At 49.1% G+C, this 22,602-nt stretch overlaps 1 protein-coding gene across 3 annotated transcripts in view; it reads right to left on the bottom strand.

Annotated features, from left to right (window-relative positions):
• FGD1 (FYVE, RhoGEF and PH domain containing 1) overlaps window positions 1-22,602 on the bottom strand; it is a 97,213-nt gene that overhangs the window by 6,419 nt on the left and 68,192 nt on the right. For all 3 annotated transcript variants that reach the window (XM_040404946.1, XM_040404948.1, XM_040404949.1), the window contains exons 4-13: window positions 17,060-17,510; window positions 11,172-11,261; window positions 9,906-10,054; window positions 9,469-9,625; window positions 3,582-3,720; window positions 2,061-2,119; window positions 1,577-1,723; window positions 1,342-1,434; window positions 1,181-1,260; window positions 594-624 (exon numbers count right to left, since the gene is read on the bottom strand). In XM_040404946.1, coding sequence (XP_040260880.1) covers window positions 594-624; window positions 1,181-1,260; window positions 1,342-1,434; window positions 1,577-1,723; window positions 2,061-2,119; window positions 3,582-3,720; window positions 9,469-9,625; window positions 9,906-10,054; window positions 11,172-11,261; window positions 17,060-17,510 — 1,396 coding nt within the window. The remainder of the gene's footprint in view (window positions 1-593; window positions 625-1,180; window positions 1,261-1,341; window positions 1,435-1,576; window positions 1,724-2,060; window positions 2,120-3,581; window positions 3,721-9,468; window positions 9,626-9,905; window positions 10,055-11,171; window positions 11,262-17,059; window positions 17,511-22,602) is intronic.

Genomic DNA, 22,602 nt, shown 5'->3' with positions numbered 1-22,602 from the left:
CAGTGGCGCTCCAGCAGCGGCGCGGCCTTCTCACTGTTTACCGCCGGCCCACTGACGTCACGACTAGTATCAACTAGCGTGGGCGCGGCTAAGCTCTGTTCACTTCAATGGATCTTAGCCCCGCCCACGCTAGTTGATACTAGTCGTGACGTCAGTGGGCCGGCAGTAAACAGTGAGAAGGCCGCGGCGCTGCTGGAGCGCCGCTGCCTTCTGAAACAGCTGATCGGCGGGGGTCCCGGGTGTCGGACCCCCGCCGATCAGAAGCTGATGATCTATCCAGAGGATAGATCATCAGTTAAATGAAAGTGCAGAACCCCTTTAAGGGGGCATTCATATGACTGTATGTATTTTGCAGCCAAGAATAGGACATGTTCTATCTTTTGCGGAACAGACGGATGCGGAAAGCACGCGGATATCTTCCCTTTGCCTTCTGTCTCCGCATGTCTGTGCAGACTGCGGACCCATTGAAGGCAATGGGTCTGCAAAAACGGTCGGTATTCATATTTTGCGGATCCGCATCTTGCAGACCTCAAAATACATAGGTCGTGTGAATGCCCCTTAATCCAGGGCTCTGGTAAAGAAGATATTCTTACCTGGATCCAATCTTTTTTCTCTTCTTCGGTTCTATAAAAAGGAGGGGGGGGGGGGGGGAATAAAAAATAAAATAATTTAATTTTTTTAAATAAAATGGCTGACAAAACTGTACAGTGCCAGGCCTGAGCAGTGAGTTACACCTGGGTTACCTGCATATGGGCCTAAACTCTACCCCCAGGTGATTTTAGTCTCTGTTCACATTTTATTTTAAAACAACCGACCCATTACAAGCCATCGGGCCCCACTGATCTAGTATGACGGAGAATGGGCACCCATTTTTTTGCACCTAGGTCGAGGTGATTGCTGGAGGGCATCCAGTGAATTTTTGGGGGCTCTCCCATGGGCATAGCTGTGTGGTAAGTATGGGATGGGGGCAAAGAGCAACTCAGCCTTGACCCCAGGGTATTTAATAGATGAAGAGTTATGGCAGTGAGTCTTTGCCCCAGTCCAGATTCTAACCCAAAGTTGCTGACCCCCTTTAATTTTTGGCTAGCACTGTGCCTGTAAAGAGCCCTCTGGGCCCCAATGCACAAAGTCTATTTCGATGTATTATTGCTTTCCGTCCCCACCTTATAATCTGTCATACCTGGCCTGTAGCTCCAGGGAACGCTGTTTTCCGGACACTAAGAACGTCCTGGTGAGGTTGGGGCTGCTGCTGTGCTTCAACTAAGGAGGAGACAAGAAGACACGTGAAGGGCGCTGTAGGCGTCCGAGCAATGCACCGCCATGTACGAATCATACACGTACCTCCATCCCCTCCACGTCGATCCTCGCTCTCACGCTGTATTTCTGACCAATGAGACGCAACTTTGGAACGCAGTACAGCAAGCGGTCATTGAACTGTGGACAGATTTAACAGGACAGAATTAGGATCCGGGCTTTAGTTATATCTGTGCCCTGCACAGATATGTTAGCTAGCGCATTTCTTTCTCTAAGGCAATGATGGTCCTCCATGGACCAGGCGTATATAGTGCGTGCTCACCAGTATGAGGTATCGGTCCTGGGTGGTCCCATTCTTTGCGGACAGTTTAAGTATATGCCCTTCCTTGATCAGCTCATTGGTGGGACTCACGATATCTTCCTCCCCGCCTAAGAGTTCATACACTTTCAAGAGCTTGTGCATCCTTTCCTGTGGGATGGAGCGAGAAGACATGACACGGTCTTAGATTTTGGAGATGGAGGGACATCTGAGGTCCTCCTGGCCTTCCTGCTTTGGGTCATGATGACCAAGAGGCCTGCACAGAGCCGTGTCCTGATCTGCCCTGTCCTAAAAACCTAGATACCATGAGATCATGACACCGTTCTGCGAAGGACCCTCACTTGTGATGATCCAGAAGGAGAAGACTTTAAGAGCCTCGCATCGCTGTAGCCTAGGTAACTCATCTGGGGCGAGGAACGAAAAAAAAAATATAATATTTCCATGTAGGACACGTAGGTGGCATCTTAAAATAATACGAATCACTCACCATTTTCCTTATAGCTGCATTCGAATGCTCAGCTGCTGTTGCAATAAGATCCAAGGATTCTGCAAGGAGAAAAACGGATTTAGCAGTGAAAATTCAATGTTGCTCCTCGTTAAATGGTAGTGGGTGAAGACAGGGGTGTCAGCCCCCAGCTGAGACATATTTTGGAAGCAGAAAGTTATTACATCAGAGGTTTGAGTTTCCCTTTAACATTTTATTAACATACACATACAGTGTGAAACCACACGAGGGCAGTATTGCGCCATTTAAATGCATCCATGCTAAGGAGCAGACAGGTTAAGGGCTAGAAGATAACTCTATATGCCTCCGAATGCTTAAAGGGGTCTTCCGGGAATAACTAACTTTTAAGTGATGCCCGCAGTCTGCCTCCGCTATTGAAAGATTCGCGCTGGCAGCTCAGGACCGGGCGCAGCGCATGTCCGTCTTGATAAATGTCTCCTTCGTGATCAGTACTCTAGCCCGGGAACGCAAATCAGTTGTTCACCATGAACTTTTTAACTAAAAAGTGTCCGAAAAGGATCGAAAAAATAAAATCCAACATGGCTGATCAACTTTTTTGACAGCTATCCCTCACTGGTTGTCGAGCTCGTTTATGTCAAGAAAAGGCGTCAATCTGTGGCAAAAAAAAATGCTTTAAAAAATGGCCTCCAAAAAGTCTAGTGTATGGGCAACTTCAGGAGGAGCAGCATTTAATAGCCACAGGATGTGGGACAAGTGTCTGATCAGTGTGGCTCCTCCGTCCCATTGACTTGACTTATAACTGCTCCTTCCCATTGAATTGCATACTCTCCCTAATTACATACGCTCGCTGCTCCAATGTCGACAGCGAGTGGGTAAACAGTTAAGGGAAAGCAGCGCTCGTACCAGCTGATTGGCGAGGGTGCTGATTTTAAGGGAAAGCAGCGCTCGTACCAGCTGATTGGCGAGGGCGCTGAGAGTCAGACTCCCGCCAATCTGATATTGATGACCTAACCTGAGGACAACCCCTTTAAAGGGGTTCTCCGAGCTTTCAATATTGGTGACCTATCCTCAGGATAGGTCATCAATATCAGATCGGTGGGGGATCAGCGGTATGAAGGGAAGGCGTGCACGTGCCGTCTCCCTTCCTGCTATATCTATGGCGAGCAGGAAGAGAGAAGGGAGACGGCAAGCGTGCACTGCGAGCGCCTTCCCTTCATACAGCTGTGGGTTCTGCGGCTGGAAGTCGCATGAAGATTAAAGGGGTTCTCCAGATAGGTCATCAATATCCTATCAACGGGGGTCCGACAACTGACACCCCGCCGATCTGATATTGATGATCTATGCGGAGAACCCCTTTAATCTTCATGTGACTTCCAGCCGCAGAACCCACAGCAGGGCGTAATAGGCTGTTGCTTATAAACTATGGTGTGGATATCCTAGCAGCGAATTTGCACGTGGATTTCCTACATGAAATCTGCGTGTGAACATATGGAATTTAGCGAAGACCCTCATCTCCTAGGAAGCCCCGCTCCTGTAACGTACTTTCCGCATCCCTCCGGTCTCTGGAATCCTCCGCCAGTTTCTGGAGATAATTCTTGAGGAGAAGCTCATAACGTGGAATCCTCTGGACAGGCCCCAGCATGTGGTGCTGTAATGTCAGGTTACCACAGGCCTCCTCCTTCTGAAACACAGGAGCAATGTCTACAGTGAATACAATGTCTACAAGGGCTGGAAGCAATAATCGCAGCGCTGCGCTCGCTATGCGTGGAGCCATCACCTGCGCAGGAGGCCGACAGGCTGCAGCCTGCCTTACAATAGTCCTGGCCCTATAGGTAACTTATAGATTGCCGTTTAGCTTTGTCGACAGGATTCAAGGGCAGCTGTGGGGATTTCCATTTACAGGCTCGTAAAATAATTTAATAAACGGCGGCACAAAATGTCGCTCTAAGGGGCGTGTGGAGTAGGCAGCTGTTTAGGGCGCCATAAAAGGGAGGGGCACAATCTATAGATTACAGGGGGGAAAAAAACAACATGGCTGCCATTTCTATCTACAACCAATTCTTTGTCTGTGCAGAACACTACGAGGGGGTGTGACGTGGGGCCCCATCCTAAAACCCCCTTTTCTTGGCTACCGAGAGGGCTTATTTTGATGACCTCCGGGCTTCTAATGTTGATGACCTGTCCTCAGGATAGGTCATCAATATCAGATCAAGTGGCAGATGTCATCATTGCTCACCTGGGAGTGATCCAAGATGGTCACCCATGGCCTTCAGCAGCTGTTGCTAGGCAACAGCCCAAACATACTCATAGGTTTATATGGGAGGCCGAAGGACTTCTTGGTGAATGATTGCAGATGTAAATTCACGTTTTTTTTTTCGGGAGGGTCTCGAGATCGATCCAGCCTACTTAACATGAACTTTGTGTGGAAAGGCGGTTAACAAGCCCTCGAATACATCGCTTTTTATATTTCAGCAAGAAATTCTAGTCCGCACGTTATTGTGGGTAAGACGGGGCCTGAGGAATTCGGCCTCACCCACCGTACGCACCGCAGACCGACTTCAAAATTCCTCCCTTTAATTACGTAAAAACACAGGTGACATTTAACTCATAAAAGTGACAGGGAAGAGTCACACAACAGGAGGCCGACTGATTCCAGAGCCTGTCCCCGGGACATAGGGGAAGGTCACAGGCTCCGAGTCTTCACACGGCAGCCAAAAATCCCTTCTCCCCCCTCCAATCTCTGCATCTGGTCATAAAATGGGAGGAAAAATCCCCAGAGCTCAGCCAGGGTCATTACTGCGCCCGGCATCTCATAGTGTGATATGGAGGATGATGGATCATCAGGACGGCGTGGCTGCAGAGGCCACGTATCGGCTTCAATACAGACCACAAAAAAAAAAATTGGGATTTTTTTTTTTTATTGTATGGAAAAATGCATCATAATTACAGGCAGCGGCCCCAGGAAACCCAGCGATCAGCGAACGTCTGCCTCCATGGAGACCCTCAGGAAGCTGAGATATGTCAAGTTGTTTGATGGGGTCCTCACACTGTAGGGCTGCTGCTGAGATATGTGGAGTTGTTTGATGGGGTCCTCACACCGTAGGGCTGCTGCTGAGATATGTGGAGTTGTTTGATGGGGTCCTCACACCGTAGGGCTGCTGCTGAGATATGTGGAGTTGTTTGATGGGGTCCTCACACTGTAGGGCTGCTGCTGAGATATGTGCAGTTGTTTGATGAGGTCCTCACACTGTAGGGCTGCTGCTGAGATATGTGGAGTTGTTTGATGGGGTCCTCACACTGTAGGGCAGCTGCTGAGATATGTGCAGTTGTTTGATGGGGTCCTCACACTGTAGGGCTGCTGCTGAGATATGTGGAGTTGTTTGATGGGGTCCTCACACTGTAAGGCTGCTGCTGAGATATGTGGAGTTGTTTGATGAGGTTCTCACACAATAGGGCAGCTGCTGAGATATGTGGAGTTGTTTGATGAGGTTCTCACACCGTAGGGCTGCTGCTGAGATATGTGGAGTTGTTTGATGGGGTCCTCACACCGTAGGGCTGCTGCTGAGATATGTGCAGTTGTTTGATGGGGTCCTCACACTGTAGGGCTGCTGCTGAGATATGTGGAGTTGTTTGATAGGGTCCTCACACTGTAGGGCTGCTGCTGAGATATGGAGAGTTGTTTGATGGGGCCCTCACACCATAGGGCTGCTGCTGAGATATGTGGAGTTGTTTGATGAGGTTCTCACACAATAGGGCTGCTGCTGAGATATGTGCAGTTGTTTGATGGGGTTCTCACACTGTAGGACTGCTGCTGAGATATGTGGAGTTGTTTGATGGGGTCCTCACACCGTAGGGCTGCTGCTGAGATATGTGGAGTTGTTTGATGGGGTTCTCACACCATAGGGCTGTTGCTGAGATATGGAGAGTTGTTTGATGGGGTCCTCACACCATAGGGCTGCTGCTGAGATATGTGGAGTTGTTTGATTAGGTTCTCACACCGTAGGGCTGCTGCTGAGATATGTGCAGTTGTTTGATGGGGTCCTCACACCGTAGGGCTGCTGCTGAGATATGTGGAGTTGTTTGATGGGGTCCTCACACAATAGGGCTGTTGCTGAGATATGGAGAGTTGTTTGATGGGGTCCTCACACCATAGGGCAGCTGCTGAGATATGTGCAGTTGTTTGATGGGGTTCTCACACAATAAGGCTGCTGCTGAGATATGTGGAGTTGTTTGATGAGGTTCTCACACAATAGGGCTGCTGCTGAGATATGTGGAGTTGTTTGATGAGGTTCTCACACAATAGGGCTGCTGCTGAGATATGTGCAGTTGTTTGATGGGGTTCTCACACCGTAGGACTGCTGCTGAGATATGTGGAGTTGTTTGATGGGGTTCTCACACAATAGGGCAGCTGCTGAGATATGGAGAGTTGTTTGATGGGGTCCTCACACCATAGGGCTGCTGCTGAGATATGTGGAGTTGTTTGATTAGGTTCTCACACTGTAGGGCTGCTGCTGAGATATGTGCAGTTGTTTGATGGGGTCCTCACACCGTAGGGCAGCTGCTGAGATATGTGGAGTTGTTTGATGGGGTCCTCACACAATAGGGCTGCTGCTGAGATATGGAGAGTTGTTTGATGGGGTCCTCACACCATAGGGCTGTTGCTGAGATATGGAGAGTTGTTTGATGGGGTCCTCACACCATAGGGCTGCTGCTGAGATATGTGGAGTTGTTTGATGAGGTTCTCACACAATAAGGCTGCTGCTGAGATATGTGCAGTTGTTTGATGAGGTTCTCACACAATAAGGCTGCTGCTGAGATATGTGGAGTTGTTTGATGAGGTTCTCACACAATAGGGCTGCTGCTGAGATATGTGGAGTTGTTTGATTAGGTTCTCACACCGTAGGGCTGCTGCTGAGATATGTGCAGTTGTTTGATAAGGTCCTCACACAATAGGGCAGCTGCTGAGATATGGAGAGTTGTTTGATGGGGTCCTCACACCATAGGGCAGCTGCTGAGATATGGAGAGTTGTTTAAAGGGGTCCTCACACCATAGGGCAGCTGCTGAGATATGTGCAGTTGTTTGATGGGGTCCTCACACCGTAGGGCTGCTGCTGAGATATGGAGAGTTGTTTGATGGGGTCCTCACACAATAGGGCTGCTGCTGAGATATGTGCAGTTGTTTGATGAGGTCCTTACACCATAGGGCTGCTGCTGAGATATGTGCAGTTTGATTGGGTCCTCATGCCTTAGGGCTGCTGCTGAGATATGGAGAGTTGTTTGATGGGGGTTTCACACCATAGGGCAGCTGCTGAGATATGTGCAGTTGTTTGATGGGGTCCTCACACCGTAGGGCTGCTGCTGAGATATGGAGAGTTGTTTGATGGGGTCCTCACACAATAGGGCTGCTGCTGAGATATGTGCAGTTGTTTGATGAGGTCCTTACACCATTGGGCTGCTGCTGAGATATGTGCAGTTTGATTAGGTCCTCATGCCTTAGGGCTGCTGCTGAGATATGGAGAGTTGTTTGATGGGGTTTTCACACCATAGGGCAGCTGCTGAGATATGTGCAGTTGTTTGATGGGGTCCTCACACCGTAGGGCTGCTGCTGAGATATGTGCAGTTGTTTGATGGGGTCCTCACACAATAGGGCTGCTGCTGAGATATGTGCAGTTTGATTAGGTCCTCATGCCTTAGGGCTGCTGCTGAGATATGGAGAGTTGTTTGATGGGGTTTTCACACCATAGGGCTGCTGCTGAGATATGTGCAGTTTGATTAGGTCCTCATGCCTTAGGGCTGCTGCTGAGATATGGAGAGTTGTTTGATGGGGTCCTCACACTGTAGGGCTGTTGCTGAGATATGTGCAGTTGTTTGATGGGGTCCTCACACTGTAGGGCTGCTGAGATATGTGGAGTTGTTTGATGAGGTTCTCACACAATAGGGCTGCTGCTGAGATATATGGAGTTGTTTGATGAGGTCCTCACACAATAGAGCAGCTGCTGAGATATGGAGAGTTGTTTGATGGGGTCCTCACACCATAGGGCTGTTGCTGAGATATGGAGAGTTGTTTGATGGGGTCCTCACACCATAGGGCTGTTGCTGAGATATGGAGAGTTGTTTGATGGGGTCCTCACACCATATGGCTGCTGCTGAGATATGTGCAGTTGTTTGATGGGGTCCTCACACCATATGGCTGCTGCTGAGATATGTGCAGTTGTTTGATGAGGTCCTTACACCATAGGGCTGCTGCTGAGATATGTGCAGTTTGATTAGGTCCTCATGCCTTAGGGCTGCTGCTGAGATATGGAGAGTTGTTTGATGGGGTTTTCACACCATAGGGCTGCTGCTGAGATATGTGCAGTTGTTTGATAAGGTTTTCACACCATAGGGCAGCTGCTGAGATATGGAGAGTTGTTTGATGGGGTCCTTACACCATAGGGCTGCTGCTGAGATATGTGCAGTTGTTTTGAGCACTTTCTCATTCATCGGCTGATTGATTATACAGGTCATTTATTGGGAACAAGCGATCGTATGTACATTTGCTAAAAATAATTAGCCCGAAAATCACGTGGTCTAATAGGGCCCTCAGTTTATTTGCACTTGAAGTATATTTGGGTCACAGTGCAAAATCCATACAGTAACTGGGCTCCCGCTTTTATAATATTGGCTATTCTTATCCTAGAATGGGGGGGGAGATCATGGGTAGGTGTGGTGACATGGACCAGCGACAGAAACCCAAATTAGATTTCTGGCTTGGGGCCCATTGACTTCTCTGTGCTAGAACTCATAGAGATTATATAATATATAGGGCAGGATTCATGGTCAATCACTACAAATAAAATACCTTTAAGGCCACATTTACACTGCCTGGCCCTAGCAATCAAAGTGCAGAGGGTGCAGCAGTTGCAGAGAGAGCAAAGCCTCTAGGTGTAATGGCGACGCCCCCGTTGCTCCTAGAGGCTCATTTGCATATATTTTAATTTCATCTTTCTCAGCAATGCGGGCACATATGAACACGGGACCAACACAGATGCCTTCAGCTGCCAAGCGCACAGGTACAAAACTGCTGACAGATGCCCTTTAGGCTCCATTCATACGTCCGCAAATGGGTCCGCATCCGTTCCGCAATTTTGCGGAATGGGTGCGGACCCATTCATTTTCTATGGGGACGGAATGGATGCGGACAGCACACAGTGTGCTGTCAGCATCTGCATTTGCGGAGCGCGGCCCCGATCTTCAGGTCCGCAGCTCCGCAAAAGATAGAACATGTCCTATTCTTGTCCGCAGCTTGCGGACAAGAATAGGTATTTCTATAGGGGTGCCGGGCGGGTGTGTTGCAGATCCGCAATTTGCGGGTCCGCAATACACCACGGACGTGTGAATGGAGCCTTAATGCAGAGTCCATTTCTCTGGAGAATGCCTGAACACTAACCTGCACTTCATGGATGATGCTTTTGAACTGGGATGAGCGCTCTGTCCAAGTGTTCAACAATTCCATGGCTCTGTCAAAGTTCTTAACGTACTCGCCATACATTTTAAGGAACGGAGCCAATTTCTGTAGAATGTCCCCAATCCGAGGGTTGCTGTCCCTAAATGGGGAAAAACATGGGAAAATCAGTCAGATAGACGCAAAATACGCAAAAGGCGGTGTTGCCCTAAAACAGTGAACTCCAACCCATGGATCTTCAGCTTGTAGGCTGTCAGGGCATGCTGGGCGTTGTAGTTGTGCAACCGTGGGAGAGCTGTTAATTGGACATCACCACCCTACAGAGTATAAGCTAAGGGGGGTGAAATCCATTGCTGTTGATGTAAATTGCCCCTGTGTGACTAGCACAAGAGCTTACAGTCCGTCCCCTCCTGATAACTCACCACTCCTGCATGCGTTTCTCCAGTTCGGGCAGCAGAAACTGTTGATGAAAGCAGTAGATGGAGCAGATATTGGAGAAAATGCCCATAACTACTTCACCAGGGAATGAGCCCTTTGTGGTAGCCTCCTCCATGAGCCGAGCGCAGAACATCTGCAATCAAAGGGACCAAGTCAAAAAAGGAGCAAATCTGAGCCAAGTCGATTGTGAAGGGAGAGGGGTTCTCCTTTAAAAGGTGACTCATTTTCCCATTATATGTGTGACAACACAGAAGGCCGGTCATATATTATTTCAGAATGGACTGGAGATAAGTGGCTTTCAAAAGCACTGGGCACCATTTATCCCAAAAAGCTACAATGGATCGCACAGGTTACAACCCAACCAGCTCAAGTCCTTCCTTCCTCTAACCATTAGACAAGCAGCATCGAAAAGAGATTTCTGTGGATCCTGCCAAAATTGGTGGCTTCCGCCAACACAAATCTGATGTCTATGACCCCTGACATTGGCAGCTTTCCCCAAAGAAGTCAGTGGAGAGGCGGCTGTTGCTTGTAAGCAGAAATCTCTCTATTAGGCCTCCTGCACACCAACGTGTACGTGGTCGTGCTGCGGCCCACAAAATGCAGGCCGCAATGCATGAGCACCGTCCGTGGGGCAGTCGCAGTGTATCGCGGACCCATTCACTTTAATGGGTCCGCGATCCGGCTGTTCCGCTAATAGGACATGTTCTATCTTTTTGCGGAACCAAACTCCGTAGTGCTCCCGTAGGGTTCCGTTCCGCACCATTCCGCATCTCCGGATTTGCGGACCCATTGAAGTGAATGGGTCCGCATCCATGATGCGGAACGGCCACGGTACGGTGCCCATGTATTGCGGATCCGTAATACGGCAACGGGAAGCACATGTTCGTGTGCAGGAGGCCTTAGGGTCTATGGGAGCTAAGGAAGGAGCCAAGAAAGCAACAGTCCAATTCAGATAAAAATATCCCTTTAATAAAATATCTGATTGAAAAAAAAAAGTTGACAACTTTAGGAGATGGTAAGGGGGCTTGGTGGGGGTAGAGCAGATCAAGTCATCCCTATTCCTGTTCCCTACACCTTAAAGAGATGATGGCCAAATGTTCTTGTGACTGTAAGCTCTTCCTCTTGACTTGTCTCTCCAAACATGCATCCTCGGCTTTGCCAAGCGTTACTGTGTTCCCAATAGGGAGAGAGGAATAAGCTGCTGCCAGACAGATCAGGTAAGATATCATGATTTAGAAGGTTTTCCTCACCTGGTCCAAGAGATGTAAGCGGGACACATAAGCCTTCTCCGTCTGAAGCAGCTCATTCGCGATGTTATAAACTTTCTGCCGGGCGGTGAACTGTAAGAAGGGAGATGGGGTTTAATAAGAGACATAAGTACGTATATCCTGCCATCCTACTCACGTCAGCCCCACCTGAAACTGGGAAAGCATGGGCAGATCTCCAATTTTTTAGGAAACACTTGATCAGCCAAACACAGCCGTCACCCACAGTGGCCCGTGGACCGTATACAGGCTGCCATAAACAGCCCCTTGCATTCTGATGATGACAATGCAGGGACAGAACGGGATTTTGGCCTTTAACTTACTGAAGACAAGCTATTTAGTCACTTTGGTTTAAGAGGTTGTCTCATCTGGGACGTTGGTGGCATATCGCTAGGATATGCCGACAAAGTCAGATAGTTGTGGGTCCCACACCTCTGGACATGGACCCATCTCCAGAATGGGCATGCACGGCCGCCCTTCATCAAAGGGGTTCTTCGGGCTTTAAATATTGATGACCTATCCTCAGGATAGGTGATCAATATCAGATCAGATGTAAGAGGAGACGTCACGCGCAGTACGCACGTACCGTCTCCTTTCTCACCACTGCTTTTGCCAGAGCAGGAAGATGGCACATGCGCGCTGCGTTTCCTCATACAGTTCATCGGCAGGGTGCCGGGCCCCTGCTGACCTGATTTTGAGGACCTATCCTGAGGATAGGTCATCAATATAGGAGAGCCCGGAGAACCCATTTAATTTCTACGGGAGTTACAAAAATAGCAGACTTGGCTATTTCGGGCAGTTCCATTTAAGTGAATGGAGCGGCGGCTGCGTCATTTCTATGGGACGTCCGAAAATAGCTTGCGTTTAGCTTTTTTTGGTACTCCCATAGAAATGAATATAGAGCAGCCGTTATCAGTAATCAGAAAAGTTCTCCTTTACTTTCGGGTGCCCGTTTTAGAGCTAGATATGGGTCTCAGAGGTGGGTCCCACACCTATCTGACGTTGGTGACATATCCTAACGATATGCTATCAAAGTCCAAGATGGCACAACCCCCTTTCCCCTTTAAGGAATTGCTCATTCCCTAATATACTAGGGTAGCGGCTGCTGAAAGGAATGGGAATAACTAACTGCAGAAGCTATAGGGCAGGGATCAGCTATCTCGAGCCGTTGTGGAAACTACCACTCCCAGCATGCTCTATTCACTTTTATGGGAGTTCCAGAAAGAGCCAAGCAAGTGTGCATGCTGGGAGTTGTAGTTTCGCAACAGCTGGAGTCCTGAAGGTTGCTGACCCTTGTCATAGGTGGTGCAAATATAGCCGTCCACCCTCACCTGGTGTATCAAGGGGTCCAAAGACGCCTCTGCCACATAAAAAGAAACTAGTATTATAATCCATCACCGATTTTGCATCTTCACAGAGACCAACAGTAAGCTAGTCTCCTCCGTCTGTGCGCTATTAGGGATGCACCCACATAGCATACTGACCCATTCGTCATGGACCAAACTACATCATGCATTGTTCTTCTTCTGAGACTAATTCATTCAAATGAATGGTTGCCCCGAGGCGCTGTACGGACGCCCCCCAATCTGTCCTAAAGGTATTGTAAAGGACATAAGACTGAGATAATAAGTAGGAATGTATGAAAGTAATCAATCGTTCCTGCAACGTCCCGGCACATGATTTTCGAACAAGCAGTCGCATCTATTGGTAATTTCCCATGAGTAACTCTCCATTCTCAGTGTATGACTTGACCTCTAGACACAACAGGCAGAGATAACACCGCCAGCTCAATCTGCTCAGTTAACAAGCTACAGCGTTGGCGTCAGAGTATCTGATAGAAGTCGAGTTCAGGCCTTCACCCAAGACAAATTGGCATCAGAGATCCTGAGCTGAAACAGCCCCCCCGGAATCAGAGATCCTGATGTCCAACAGCCCCCGGCATTAGAGATCCTCAGCTGAAACAGCCCCCCAGCATCAGAGATCCTGAGCTCAAACAGCCCCTGGCATCAGAGATCCTGACGTCCAACAGCCCCTGGCATCAGAGATCCTGAGCTCTAACAGCCCCCGGCATCAGAGATCCTGAGCTCAAAGAGCCCTTTGGCATCCTAGATCCTGAGCTGAAACAACCCCCCGGCATCATAGATCCTGAGCTCAACACCCACTCCCAGCATCCTAGTTCCTGAGCTCAAATAGCCCCCAGCATCCTAGATCCTGATCTCAAACAGCCCCCCGGCATCATAGATCCTGAGCTCAAACAGCCCCCCGGCATCATAGATCATGAGCTCAAACAGTCCCCCGGCATCATAGATCCTGAGCTCAAACAGTCCCCCGGCATCCTAGATCCTGAGCTCAAACAGTCCCCCGGCATCCTAGATCCTGAGCTCAAACAGTCCCCCGGCATCCTAGATCCTGAGCTCAACACCCACTCCCAGCATCCTAGCTCCTGAGCTCAAACAGCCCCCCGGCATCCTAGATCCTGAGCTCAAACAGTCCCCCGGCATCCTAGATCCTGAGCTCAAACAGTCCCCCGGCATCATAGATCCTGAGCTCAAACAGTCCCCCGGCATCCTAGATCCTGAGCTCAAACAGTCCCCCCGGCATCCTAGATCCTGAGCTCAAACAGCCCCCCGGCATCATAGATCATGAGCTCAAACAGTCCCCCCAGCATCATAGATCCTGAGCTCAAACAGCCCCCCGGCATCATAGATCCTGAGCTCAAACGGCCCCCCGGCATCCTAGATCCTGAGCTCAAACAGCCCCCCGGCATCCTAGATCCTGAGCTCAAACAGTCCCCCGGCATCATAGATCCTGAGCTCAAACGGCCCCCCGGCATCCTAGATCCTGAGCTCAAATAGCCCCCCGGCATCATAGATCCTGAGCTCAAACAGCCCCCCGGCATCATAGATCCTGAGCTCAAACGGCCCCCCGGCATCCTAGATCCTGAGCTCAAATAGCCCCCCGGCATAATCGATCCTGAGCCCAAACAGCCCCCCAGCATCATAGATCCTGAGCTCAAACAGTCCCCCCAGCATCCTAGATCCTGATCTCAAACAGTCCCCCCAGCATCATAGATCCTGAGCTCAAACGGCCCCCCGGCATCCTAGATCCTGAGCTCAAATAGCCCCCCGGCATCATAGATCCTGAGCCCAAACAGCCCCCCAGCATCATAGATCCTGAGCTCAAACAGCCCCCCGGCATCCTAGATCCTGATCTCAAACAGCCCCCCGGCATCATAGATCCTGAGCTCAAACAGCCCCCCGGCATCATAGATCATGAGCTCAAACAGTCCCCCCAGCATCATAGATCCTGAGCTCAAACAGCCCCCCGGCATCATAGATCCTGAGCTCAAACAGCCCCCAGCATCCTAGATCCTGAGCTCAAACAGCCCCCAGCATCCTAGATCCTGAGCCCAAACAGTCCCCCAGCATCATAGATCCTGAGCTCAAAGAGACCCCGGGCCAATTAAAGGAGTCATAATTTGGAAATGAAAAATGGATCAACCCAATGCATAGGAGTGTATAAACCAGATCTATTTCCTTCCCCCCCCATGACTAGGCTGTTATGTATGGTTCTGTAGACGTGCAATGTGGACGCCTCACCCACAATTACGTTAGTCATTTCTCCTCCACCTCTGCTATTGTTTTAAGTACGGATTAGTCACATATTTATATGCCCGCTAGGAGAGCTGCAGTAGGAGGTAACAGGCATGAATGGCCATGACCCTTGTGTCATACGGGCAGCACCGTGCCCTGGTATTCTGCCTGGTGCTTTCCGTCAGCATGCTCAGCCAGAAGCTGGTATGACGTGTCTGTATTAGCTGGCATTAAAGGGGCTGTATATAAATATATGATTTTTTTAGGGTCCAATCACCGGGATCCACACTGATCTTGAGAACAGGGGGTCCTGGACTCTTTTGTGCGAGCGCCTGTGTGACCCCCGCCCAATTTACTGTCCAGCATTACAGCATGGAGCAGGGAGTCACATGTACATATTACCGCTCCATTCACACAGAGGACTTGGGGACCCCTGCTTAGTGAGTGGTGGGGGTCCCCATCATCAGACCCCCCAGTGATCATACATTGTTCATTGGACGACCACCATGCCTGTAAGTAATCAGCATCTCGGAACTGCCGGGAACTTCCACATAGGAGGTAAATATTACCCGTCGGCTCTCCTAATGTCTGCCTCATGAAATAGATGTATTCCCCATGAAATAACTCATCTTTTATTAGCATGTTGCTAAAGGCATGGATTAATGGACTTCTCCCCTTCTCGATGTGTCCCTACACAGTCTGACGTCATCAGCACTTACTGGACAATGTCAGAGCGTGTAGTGACACACCGCTAATTAGTGATACCCCAATGTCAATTTATCCATGAATTTCCAGGAGGAGTAACATGGGAATGACAACGCAGAATTTTAGGAAAAGGTGCTAAAAAATTGTTATTGCATGGGGAATACAAATATGGTCTAAAACAAGTGGTATGCCAGGAGAGATGACGGGTCCTCTTTAAAGGGGTTGTCCTCAGGACAGTCCATTAATATTAGTGATGAGCGAAGCGAGCTCTGGATCCTATATCCGAAGTCGTTTCGCTCAAATCTTCCAGTTTACTGCTGTACAGAGATCCGTCGCCGTACAGCATTAAAATGTACGGCCTCCGATGAGGTGAAGTCAGTTATTCCCGAAGTCTTGAGAGACTTCGGTATTTGATTTTCAAACTGAAAAACCATTTGAACACTTTGAAGCCGAGTTCGGATCCAAGTTTTTTTTCTGTTTAATAAATCAAATACCGAAGTTATTCACCAAAGTCTCGCGAGACTTCGGGAATAACTGGCTTCGCCTCGTCGGAGGCCATACATTTTAATGCTGTACGGAGACGGATCTCCGTACAGCATTAAGCTGAAATCTTGAGTGAAGCGGCTTCGACTCTAGGACCCGAAGCTTGCTACGCTCATCCCTAATTAAAGGAGTGGACAATCCCTTTAAGCTGACCATAAGTTGTCCCATCTTGGTTCCACCTCTGGGACCAGCACCTATCTCTAGAAAGGAGTCTGCAAAGTGAAGGAGAGTGCAACGCGCATGTGCATTTATTTCTATGGGAACGCTGAAAATAGCTAAGCGGTGCGCTCAGCTATTTTCGGAAGTCTTATAGAAACTAATGGGAAGGGCACCCACAGCTCCATGCACTTCTATGGGGGTGACAGAGCCAGTGCCCGGCTATTTTCAGCAGTCCGATAGAAATGAATGAAGCGCGGCCGTGCATGCGCAGTCTGTTCACCTACACTTTGCGCGCTACGTTCTAAAGATAGGTGCGGGTCCCATCTCTGGGACCTGCAGCTATCAGTCATGGGTGGCATATCCTAGCGATATGCCCCCAATGTATAAGATGCGCCAACCCCTTTAAGATAAGGATTTCCAACGATCTGATGAGCATTATGATTTTATGTGACCAGCAAAGATGTTTTCCGACGATATGGAGGATTGCTCCCTGGGAAAACTATTTGCACTGTAAGAAACATAGTATTACGTGGAAGCCATTCCGATGCATGGCCACATGGACAGCTCAGGTCCTCCAGAGTCGCTCGCCACTCTGGCTCATAGAGAGTGGATGTCTATTTTCCCTAACGAGACGACCACTATGACCGGAGTGATCCCTTATGGTCCATGGGCAGTTCTGTCAGCTGTCGGATTTAAAAAATAATAATAATAATGAAAAGAGACTTCAAATTTTTTTCCAAAGTGGCTTCGTAGCTTGGAATGATAAGTGTGATAAGACGAATGCGTTCCAGTCCCGGTTGGATTGGACAGATCTTGTGTTCCTCAGACACATGCCGAGCAGCTGTGTGTACGAACACAATGACCCCGTCTTACCTCACATGGATCCAGTCTTGTAGGAGTCAGTTCTTCTTCTCCACCGCTACCGTCCTCCATGTCGCTGTCACCTTCCGAGTCTCGAGGTGAGCTGTGCTGTACTGTGATATGAGGGGGCTCCATCTCTTCTCTCCCACCCTCCTCCACCTCTCCGAGGAAGCACATCTCCTCGCTGGTGGATGGAGAACTGATACTGTCAATGCCGCTGTCCCTGTTGGCCAGTTTCCCCAAAGAGTCCTGCTCCCCCCTTTCCTCCGCATCTCCCCCTCCTGCGACAAGTCTACGTCTTCTCTCCAGGCTTGACTGTGACGTCTCCGGCTCCAGTAAATCGAGGAGTTTGTTTCCCAGATCTCCCATGGTGTAGCCAGGGTGCAAGGAAGGGGTGGTGCTGATTTCGGGGTCGGTGTCGTAGGTCGGACTGGTGCGTTCGGCAGGCAGGATGATTGGCTCCCTGGAAAAGTGGAGACACAACATTAATCGTCTGCATGTGCGAATAGATAGGACTGACTATTGCGTCTGCCCTGAACTGGCGGCTCTCTGGTTCCTACATCTTTAGGGCTCATTTACACGACTGTATGAATGAGTCCGCATCCGTTCCACAATTTTGTGGAACGGGTGTGGACCCATTCATTTCAATGGGGTCATAAAAGATGCGGACAGCACACTGTATGCTGTCGCATCTGTAACATTTTAATTAAAGCCAAAAAGGCTCTTAACCTAAGGCCTAGTTCACGCGAACGTATGGCTTTTATAGTTTTTTGCGGTCCGTTTTTCACGGATCTGTTGTTCCGTTTTTGAGTTCCGGTGTGTTTCCGTTTCCTTTCCGTTTTTCCGTTCCGTTTTTCCGTATGCCATATACAGTAATTACATAGAAAAAAATTGGGCTGGGCATAACATATTCAATAGATGGTTCAGCAAACACGGAACGGATACGGAAGACATACGGATGCATTTCCGTATGTGTCCCGTTTTTTTTGCGGACCCATTGACTTGAAAGGAGCCACGGAACGTGATTTGCGGGCAATAATAGGACATGTTCTATCTTTCAACAAAACGGAATGCTTACGGAACACATTCCGTTTTTAATGCTGAACGGACAGTATATGGAACACAAAAAAACGGCCCGTACACTCGCAAAAAAAACGATCGTGTGAACTAGGCCTAACCGGTCTGAAAGAAATGCGGTCCGAAAACAGCAGCCGGGGGCCTTCATCAGGCTGTTCTCAAAACTGCCTGCTCCCGGTGACCGCATTTGTTTCAGACCGGCCCTTACCTGTGCCTCGCCGGACTTGTGTGTCATTGTGTTCGTACACACAGCTGCTCGGCGAACTGGCCATCACTGTTTATCAATAGCTGTCAGACCTGCAATCCCTCGAATTTAAATCACACTGCACACACTCCTATGTGTAACTGCTGAATAGACTAACTGGCTGATTCTAACTTAAAATAGTGCCCTGGCTAATACTGTAATTCTACTGCAGATTCGCTGTCTCTGAATATTGAAATCTAGGTAGAATTCAATATTCAGAGACAGCGAATCTGCAGTAGGATTACATATTGACTGGGGTCATGGTTCTGTCTCAACCGCAAAGAGGAGAAAATTCCTCAACTTGCTGCAGGACCACTTTATGGGCCAGTCTGTAGAATCTCCCACTAGGGGCGATGCCCTGTTGGATCTGGTAAATTCTAATGATGCAGAGCTTGTTGGTAATGTTACTGTTCGAGAAACACTAGGTGATATAATTATATTCCCCCTAAACTATTAGAAGTAAGGCCTCTTTCACACTTGCGTTGTCCGGATCCGTCGTGTACTCCATTTACCGGAAGTGCCCGCCGGATCGGTAACACCGCAAGTGAACTGAAAGCATTTGAAGACGGATCCGTCTTCAAAATGCGTTCAGTGTTACTATGGCAGCCAGGACGCTATTAAAGTCCTGGTTGCCATAGTAGTAGTGGGGAGCGGGGGAGCAGTATACTTACAGTCCATGCGGCTCCCGGGGCGCTCCAGAATGACGTCAGAGCGCCCCATGCGATCACATCATCCATGCGCGTGGGGCGCCCTGACGTCACGCTGAAGCGCCCCGGGAGCCGCACGGACGGTAAGTATGCTGCTCCCCCGCTCCCCACTACACTTTACCATGGCAAACAGGACTTTAGCATCCTGGCAGCCATGGTAACCATTCAGAAAAAGCTAAACGTCGGATCCGGTAATGTGCCGAAACGACGTTTAGCTTAAGGCCGGATCCGGATTAATGCCTTTCAATGGGCATTAATTCCGGATCCGGCCTTGCGGCAAGTGTTCAGGATTTTTGACCGGAGCAAAAAGCGCAGCATGCTGCGGTATTTTCTCCGGCCAAAAAACGTTCCGGTCCGGAACTGAAGACATCCTGATGCATCCTGAACGGATTTCTCTCCATTCAGAATGCATGGGGATAATCCTGATCAGGATTCTTCCGGCATAGAGCCCCAACGACGGAACTCTATGCCGGAACAGAACAACGCAAGTGTGAAAGAGCCCTAAACTGTCAGGCAGAACAAAGACACTGAATTTAAAAAAGGCTAATTTCCCTGGGTTGAGGGCAGCATTTCAGGGCATAGACTGGGAGCAGCTACTGTCACAGATTAATACAGAGTATATATGGGAGAGCTTTAAATCCACATTGAGTAATTGCACTAAAAAATTTATCCCTTTAGGTAACAAGTATAAACGGCTAAAATTAAACCCCCCCCCATGTCTTACAGCTACTGTAAAAAGGGCAATAAAAGACAAAAAGAGAGCATTTAAAAAATACAAATCTGAGGGGTCAGCTGTAGCGTTTGAAGATTACAAAGGGCCTAATAAAATCTGCAAAAAGGAGATTAAATTAGCAAAGATACAAAATGAACAGCAAGTAGCAAAAGAAAGCAAAAAAAATCCCAAAAAGTTTTTTAGATATATAAATGCTAAAAAACCGAGGTCTGAGCAGGTAGGTTCCCTAAATAATGGTAAAGGGGGGTAGTCACTGAAGATAAGGAAAAGGCAGAGTTCCTAAATAGTTTTTTTAGCTCTGTATATACAAATGAAGAGAAAGGAGCTGATATCTGTGGTGCTGGGGCTGTTAGTACATCCAGTGATATATACGCAATTGGCTAACAGTAGATATGGTCCAAGAGAAGTTAAATAGGGTAAATGTGAACAAGGCTCCTGGTCCAGATGGATTACACCCAAGAGTGCTTAAAGAGTTCAGTTCAGTCATTACTGTGCTCCTGTTTATAATTTTTAAAGATTCTCTAGGTACTGGTACAGTGCCAAGTGATTGGTGCAAGGCAAATGTGGTGCCCATATTCAAAAAAGGATCAAGGTCCTCCACAAGTAATTATAGACCACTTAGTTTAGCTTCTGTTGTGGGAAAAATGTTTGAAGGAATCTTAAGGGACTAAATACAGGAGTATGTGACTGTAAATAATATACTAAGTGATAACCAGCGTGGGCTTACCAAGGACAGAAGTTGTCAGACCTGATTTGTTTTTATGAGGTGAGTAGTAGCCTGGACAGAGGGGCGGCTGTGGATGTAGTGAGGTGAGTAGTAGCCTGGACAGAGGGGCGGCTGTGGATGTAGTGAGGTGAGTAGTAGCCTGGACAGAGGGGCGGCTGTGGATGTAGTGAGGTGAGTAGTAGCCTGGACAGAGGGGCGGCTGTGGATGTAGTGAGGTGAGTAGAAGCCTGGACAGAGGGGCGGCTGTGGATGTAGTGAGGTGAGTAGTAGCCTGGACAGAGGGGCGGCTGTGGATGTAGTGAGGTGAGTAGTAGCCTGGACAGAGGGGCGGCTGTGGATGTAGTGAGGTGAGTAGTAGCCTGGACAGAGGGGCGGCTGTGGATGTAGTGAGGTGAGTAGAAGCCTGGACAGAGGGGCGGCTGTGGATGTAGTGAGGTGAGTAGAAGCCTGGACAGAGGGGCGGCTGTGGATGTAGTGAGGTGAGTAGAAGCCTGGACAGAGGGGCGGCTGTGGATGTAGTGAGGTGAGTAGTAGCCTGGACAGAGGGGCGGCTGTGGATGTAGTGAGGTGAGTAGTAGCCTGGACAGAGGGGCGGCTGTGGATATAGTGAGGTGAGTAGTAGCCTGGACAGAGGGGCGGCTGTGGATGTAGTGAGGTGAGTAGAAGCCTGGACAGAGGGGCGGCTGTGGATGTAGTGAGGTGAGTAGTAGCCTGGACAGAGGGGCGGCTGTGGATATAGTGAGGTGAGTAGTAGCCTGGACAGAGGGGCGGCTGTGGATGTAGTAAGGTGAGTAGAAGCCTGGACAGAGGGGCGGCTGTGGATGTAAGTGAGGTGAGTAGTAGCCTGGACAGAGGGGCGGCTGTGGATGTAGTGAGGTGAGTAGAAGCCTGGACAGAGGGGCGTCTGTGGATGTAGTGAGGTGAGTAGAAGCCTGGACAGAGGGGCGTCTGTGGATGTAGTGAGGTGAGTAGTAGCCTGGACAGAGGGGCGACTGTGGATGTAGTGAGGTGAGTAGTAGCCTGGACAGAGGGTCGGCTGTGGATGTAGTAAGGTGAGTAGAAGCCTGGACAGAGGGGCGGCTGTGGATGTAGTGAGGTGAGTAGTAGCCTGGACAGAGGGGCGGCTGTGGATGTAGTGAGGTGAATAGTAGCCTGGACAGAGGGGCGGCTGCGGATGTAGTGAGGTGAGTAGTAGCCTGGACAGAGGGGCGGCTGCGGATGTAGTGAGGTGAGTAGTAGCCTGGACAGAGGGGCGGCTGTGGATGTAGTGAGGGGAGTAGTAGCCTGGACAAAGGGGCGGCTGTGGATGTAGTGAGGTGAGTAGAAGCCTGGACAGAGGGGCGGCTGTGGATGTAGTGAGGTGAGTAGTAGCCTGGACAGAGGGGCGGCTGTGGATGTAGTGAGGTGAGTAGTAGCCTGGACAAAGGGGCGGCTGTGGATGTAGTGAGGTGAGTAGTAGCCTGGACAGAGGGGCGGCTGTGGATGTAGTGAGGTGAGTAGTAGCCTGGACAGAGGGGTGGCTGTGGATGTAGTGAAGTGAGTAGAAGCCTGGACAGAGGGGCGGCTGTGGATGTAGTGTTTCTGGATTTTGCTAAGGCTTTTGATACTGTCCCTCATAGACGCTTAATAGGTGACCCCAAGGTTCAGTGCTGGGCCCTCTATTATTTAATTTATTTATTGATATTGAGGACGGGATTAATAGCACCATATCTATTTTTGCAGATTACACTAAGCTGTGTAGAACTGTACGGTCTATGGAAGATTTCCATATACTACAAGCTGACTTGAACACTCTGAGTGATTGGGCATCAACTTGGCAAATGAGGTTCAACGTGGACAAATGTAAAGTTCTGCATCTTGGTAGTAATAATCTCTGTGCTTCATATGTCCTAGGGCAGTGGTGGCGAACCTTTTACAGACCGAGTGCCCAAACTGTAACCCAAAACCCACTTATTTATCACAAAGTGTCAACACTGCAATTTAATATGAACAGTGTCAGACTGGGGTACCTAGGGCCCACCAGTAAAATTTATTTTGGGGGCCCACCATACGGATCTATTCAAATAT

The sequence above is a fragment of the Bufo bufo genome, chromosome 8, assembly GCF_905171765.1.
Source record: "Bufo bufo chromosome 8, aBufBuf1.1, whole genome shotgun sequence".
NCBI classification, from domain to species: Eukaryota; Metazoa; Chordata; class Amphibia; order Anura; family Bufonidae; genus Bufo; species Bufo bufo.
Note: the sequence above shows the minus strand (reverse complement) of the source record. Positions and strands in the feature narration are given on the sequence as shown.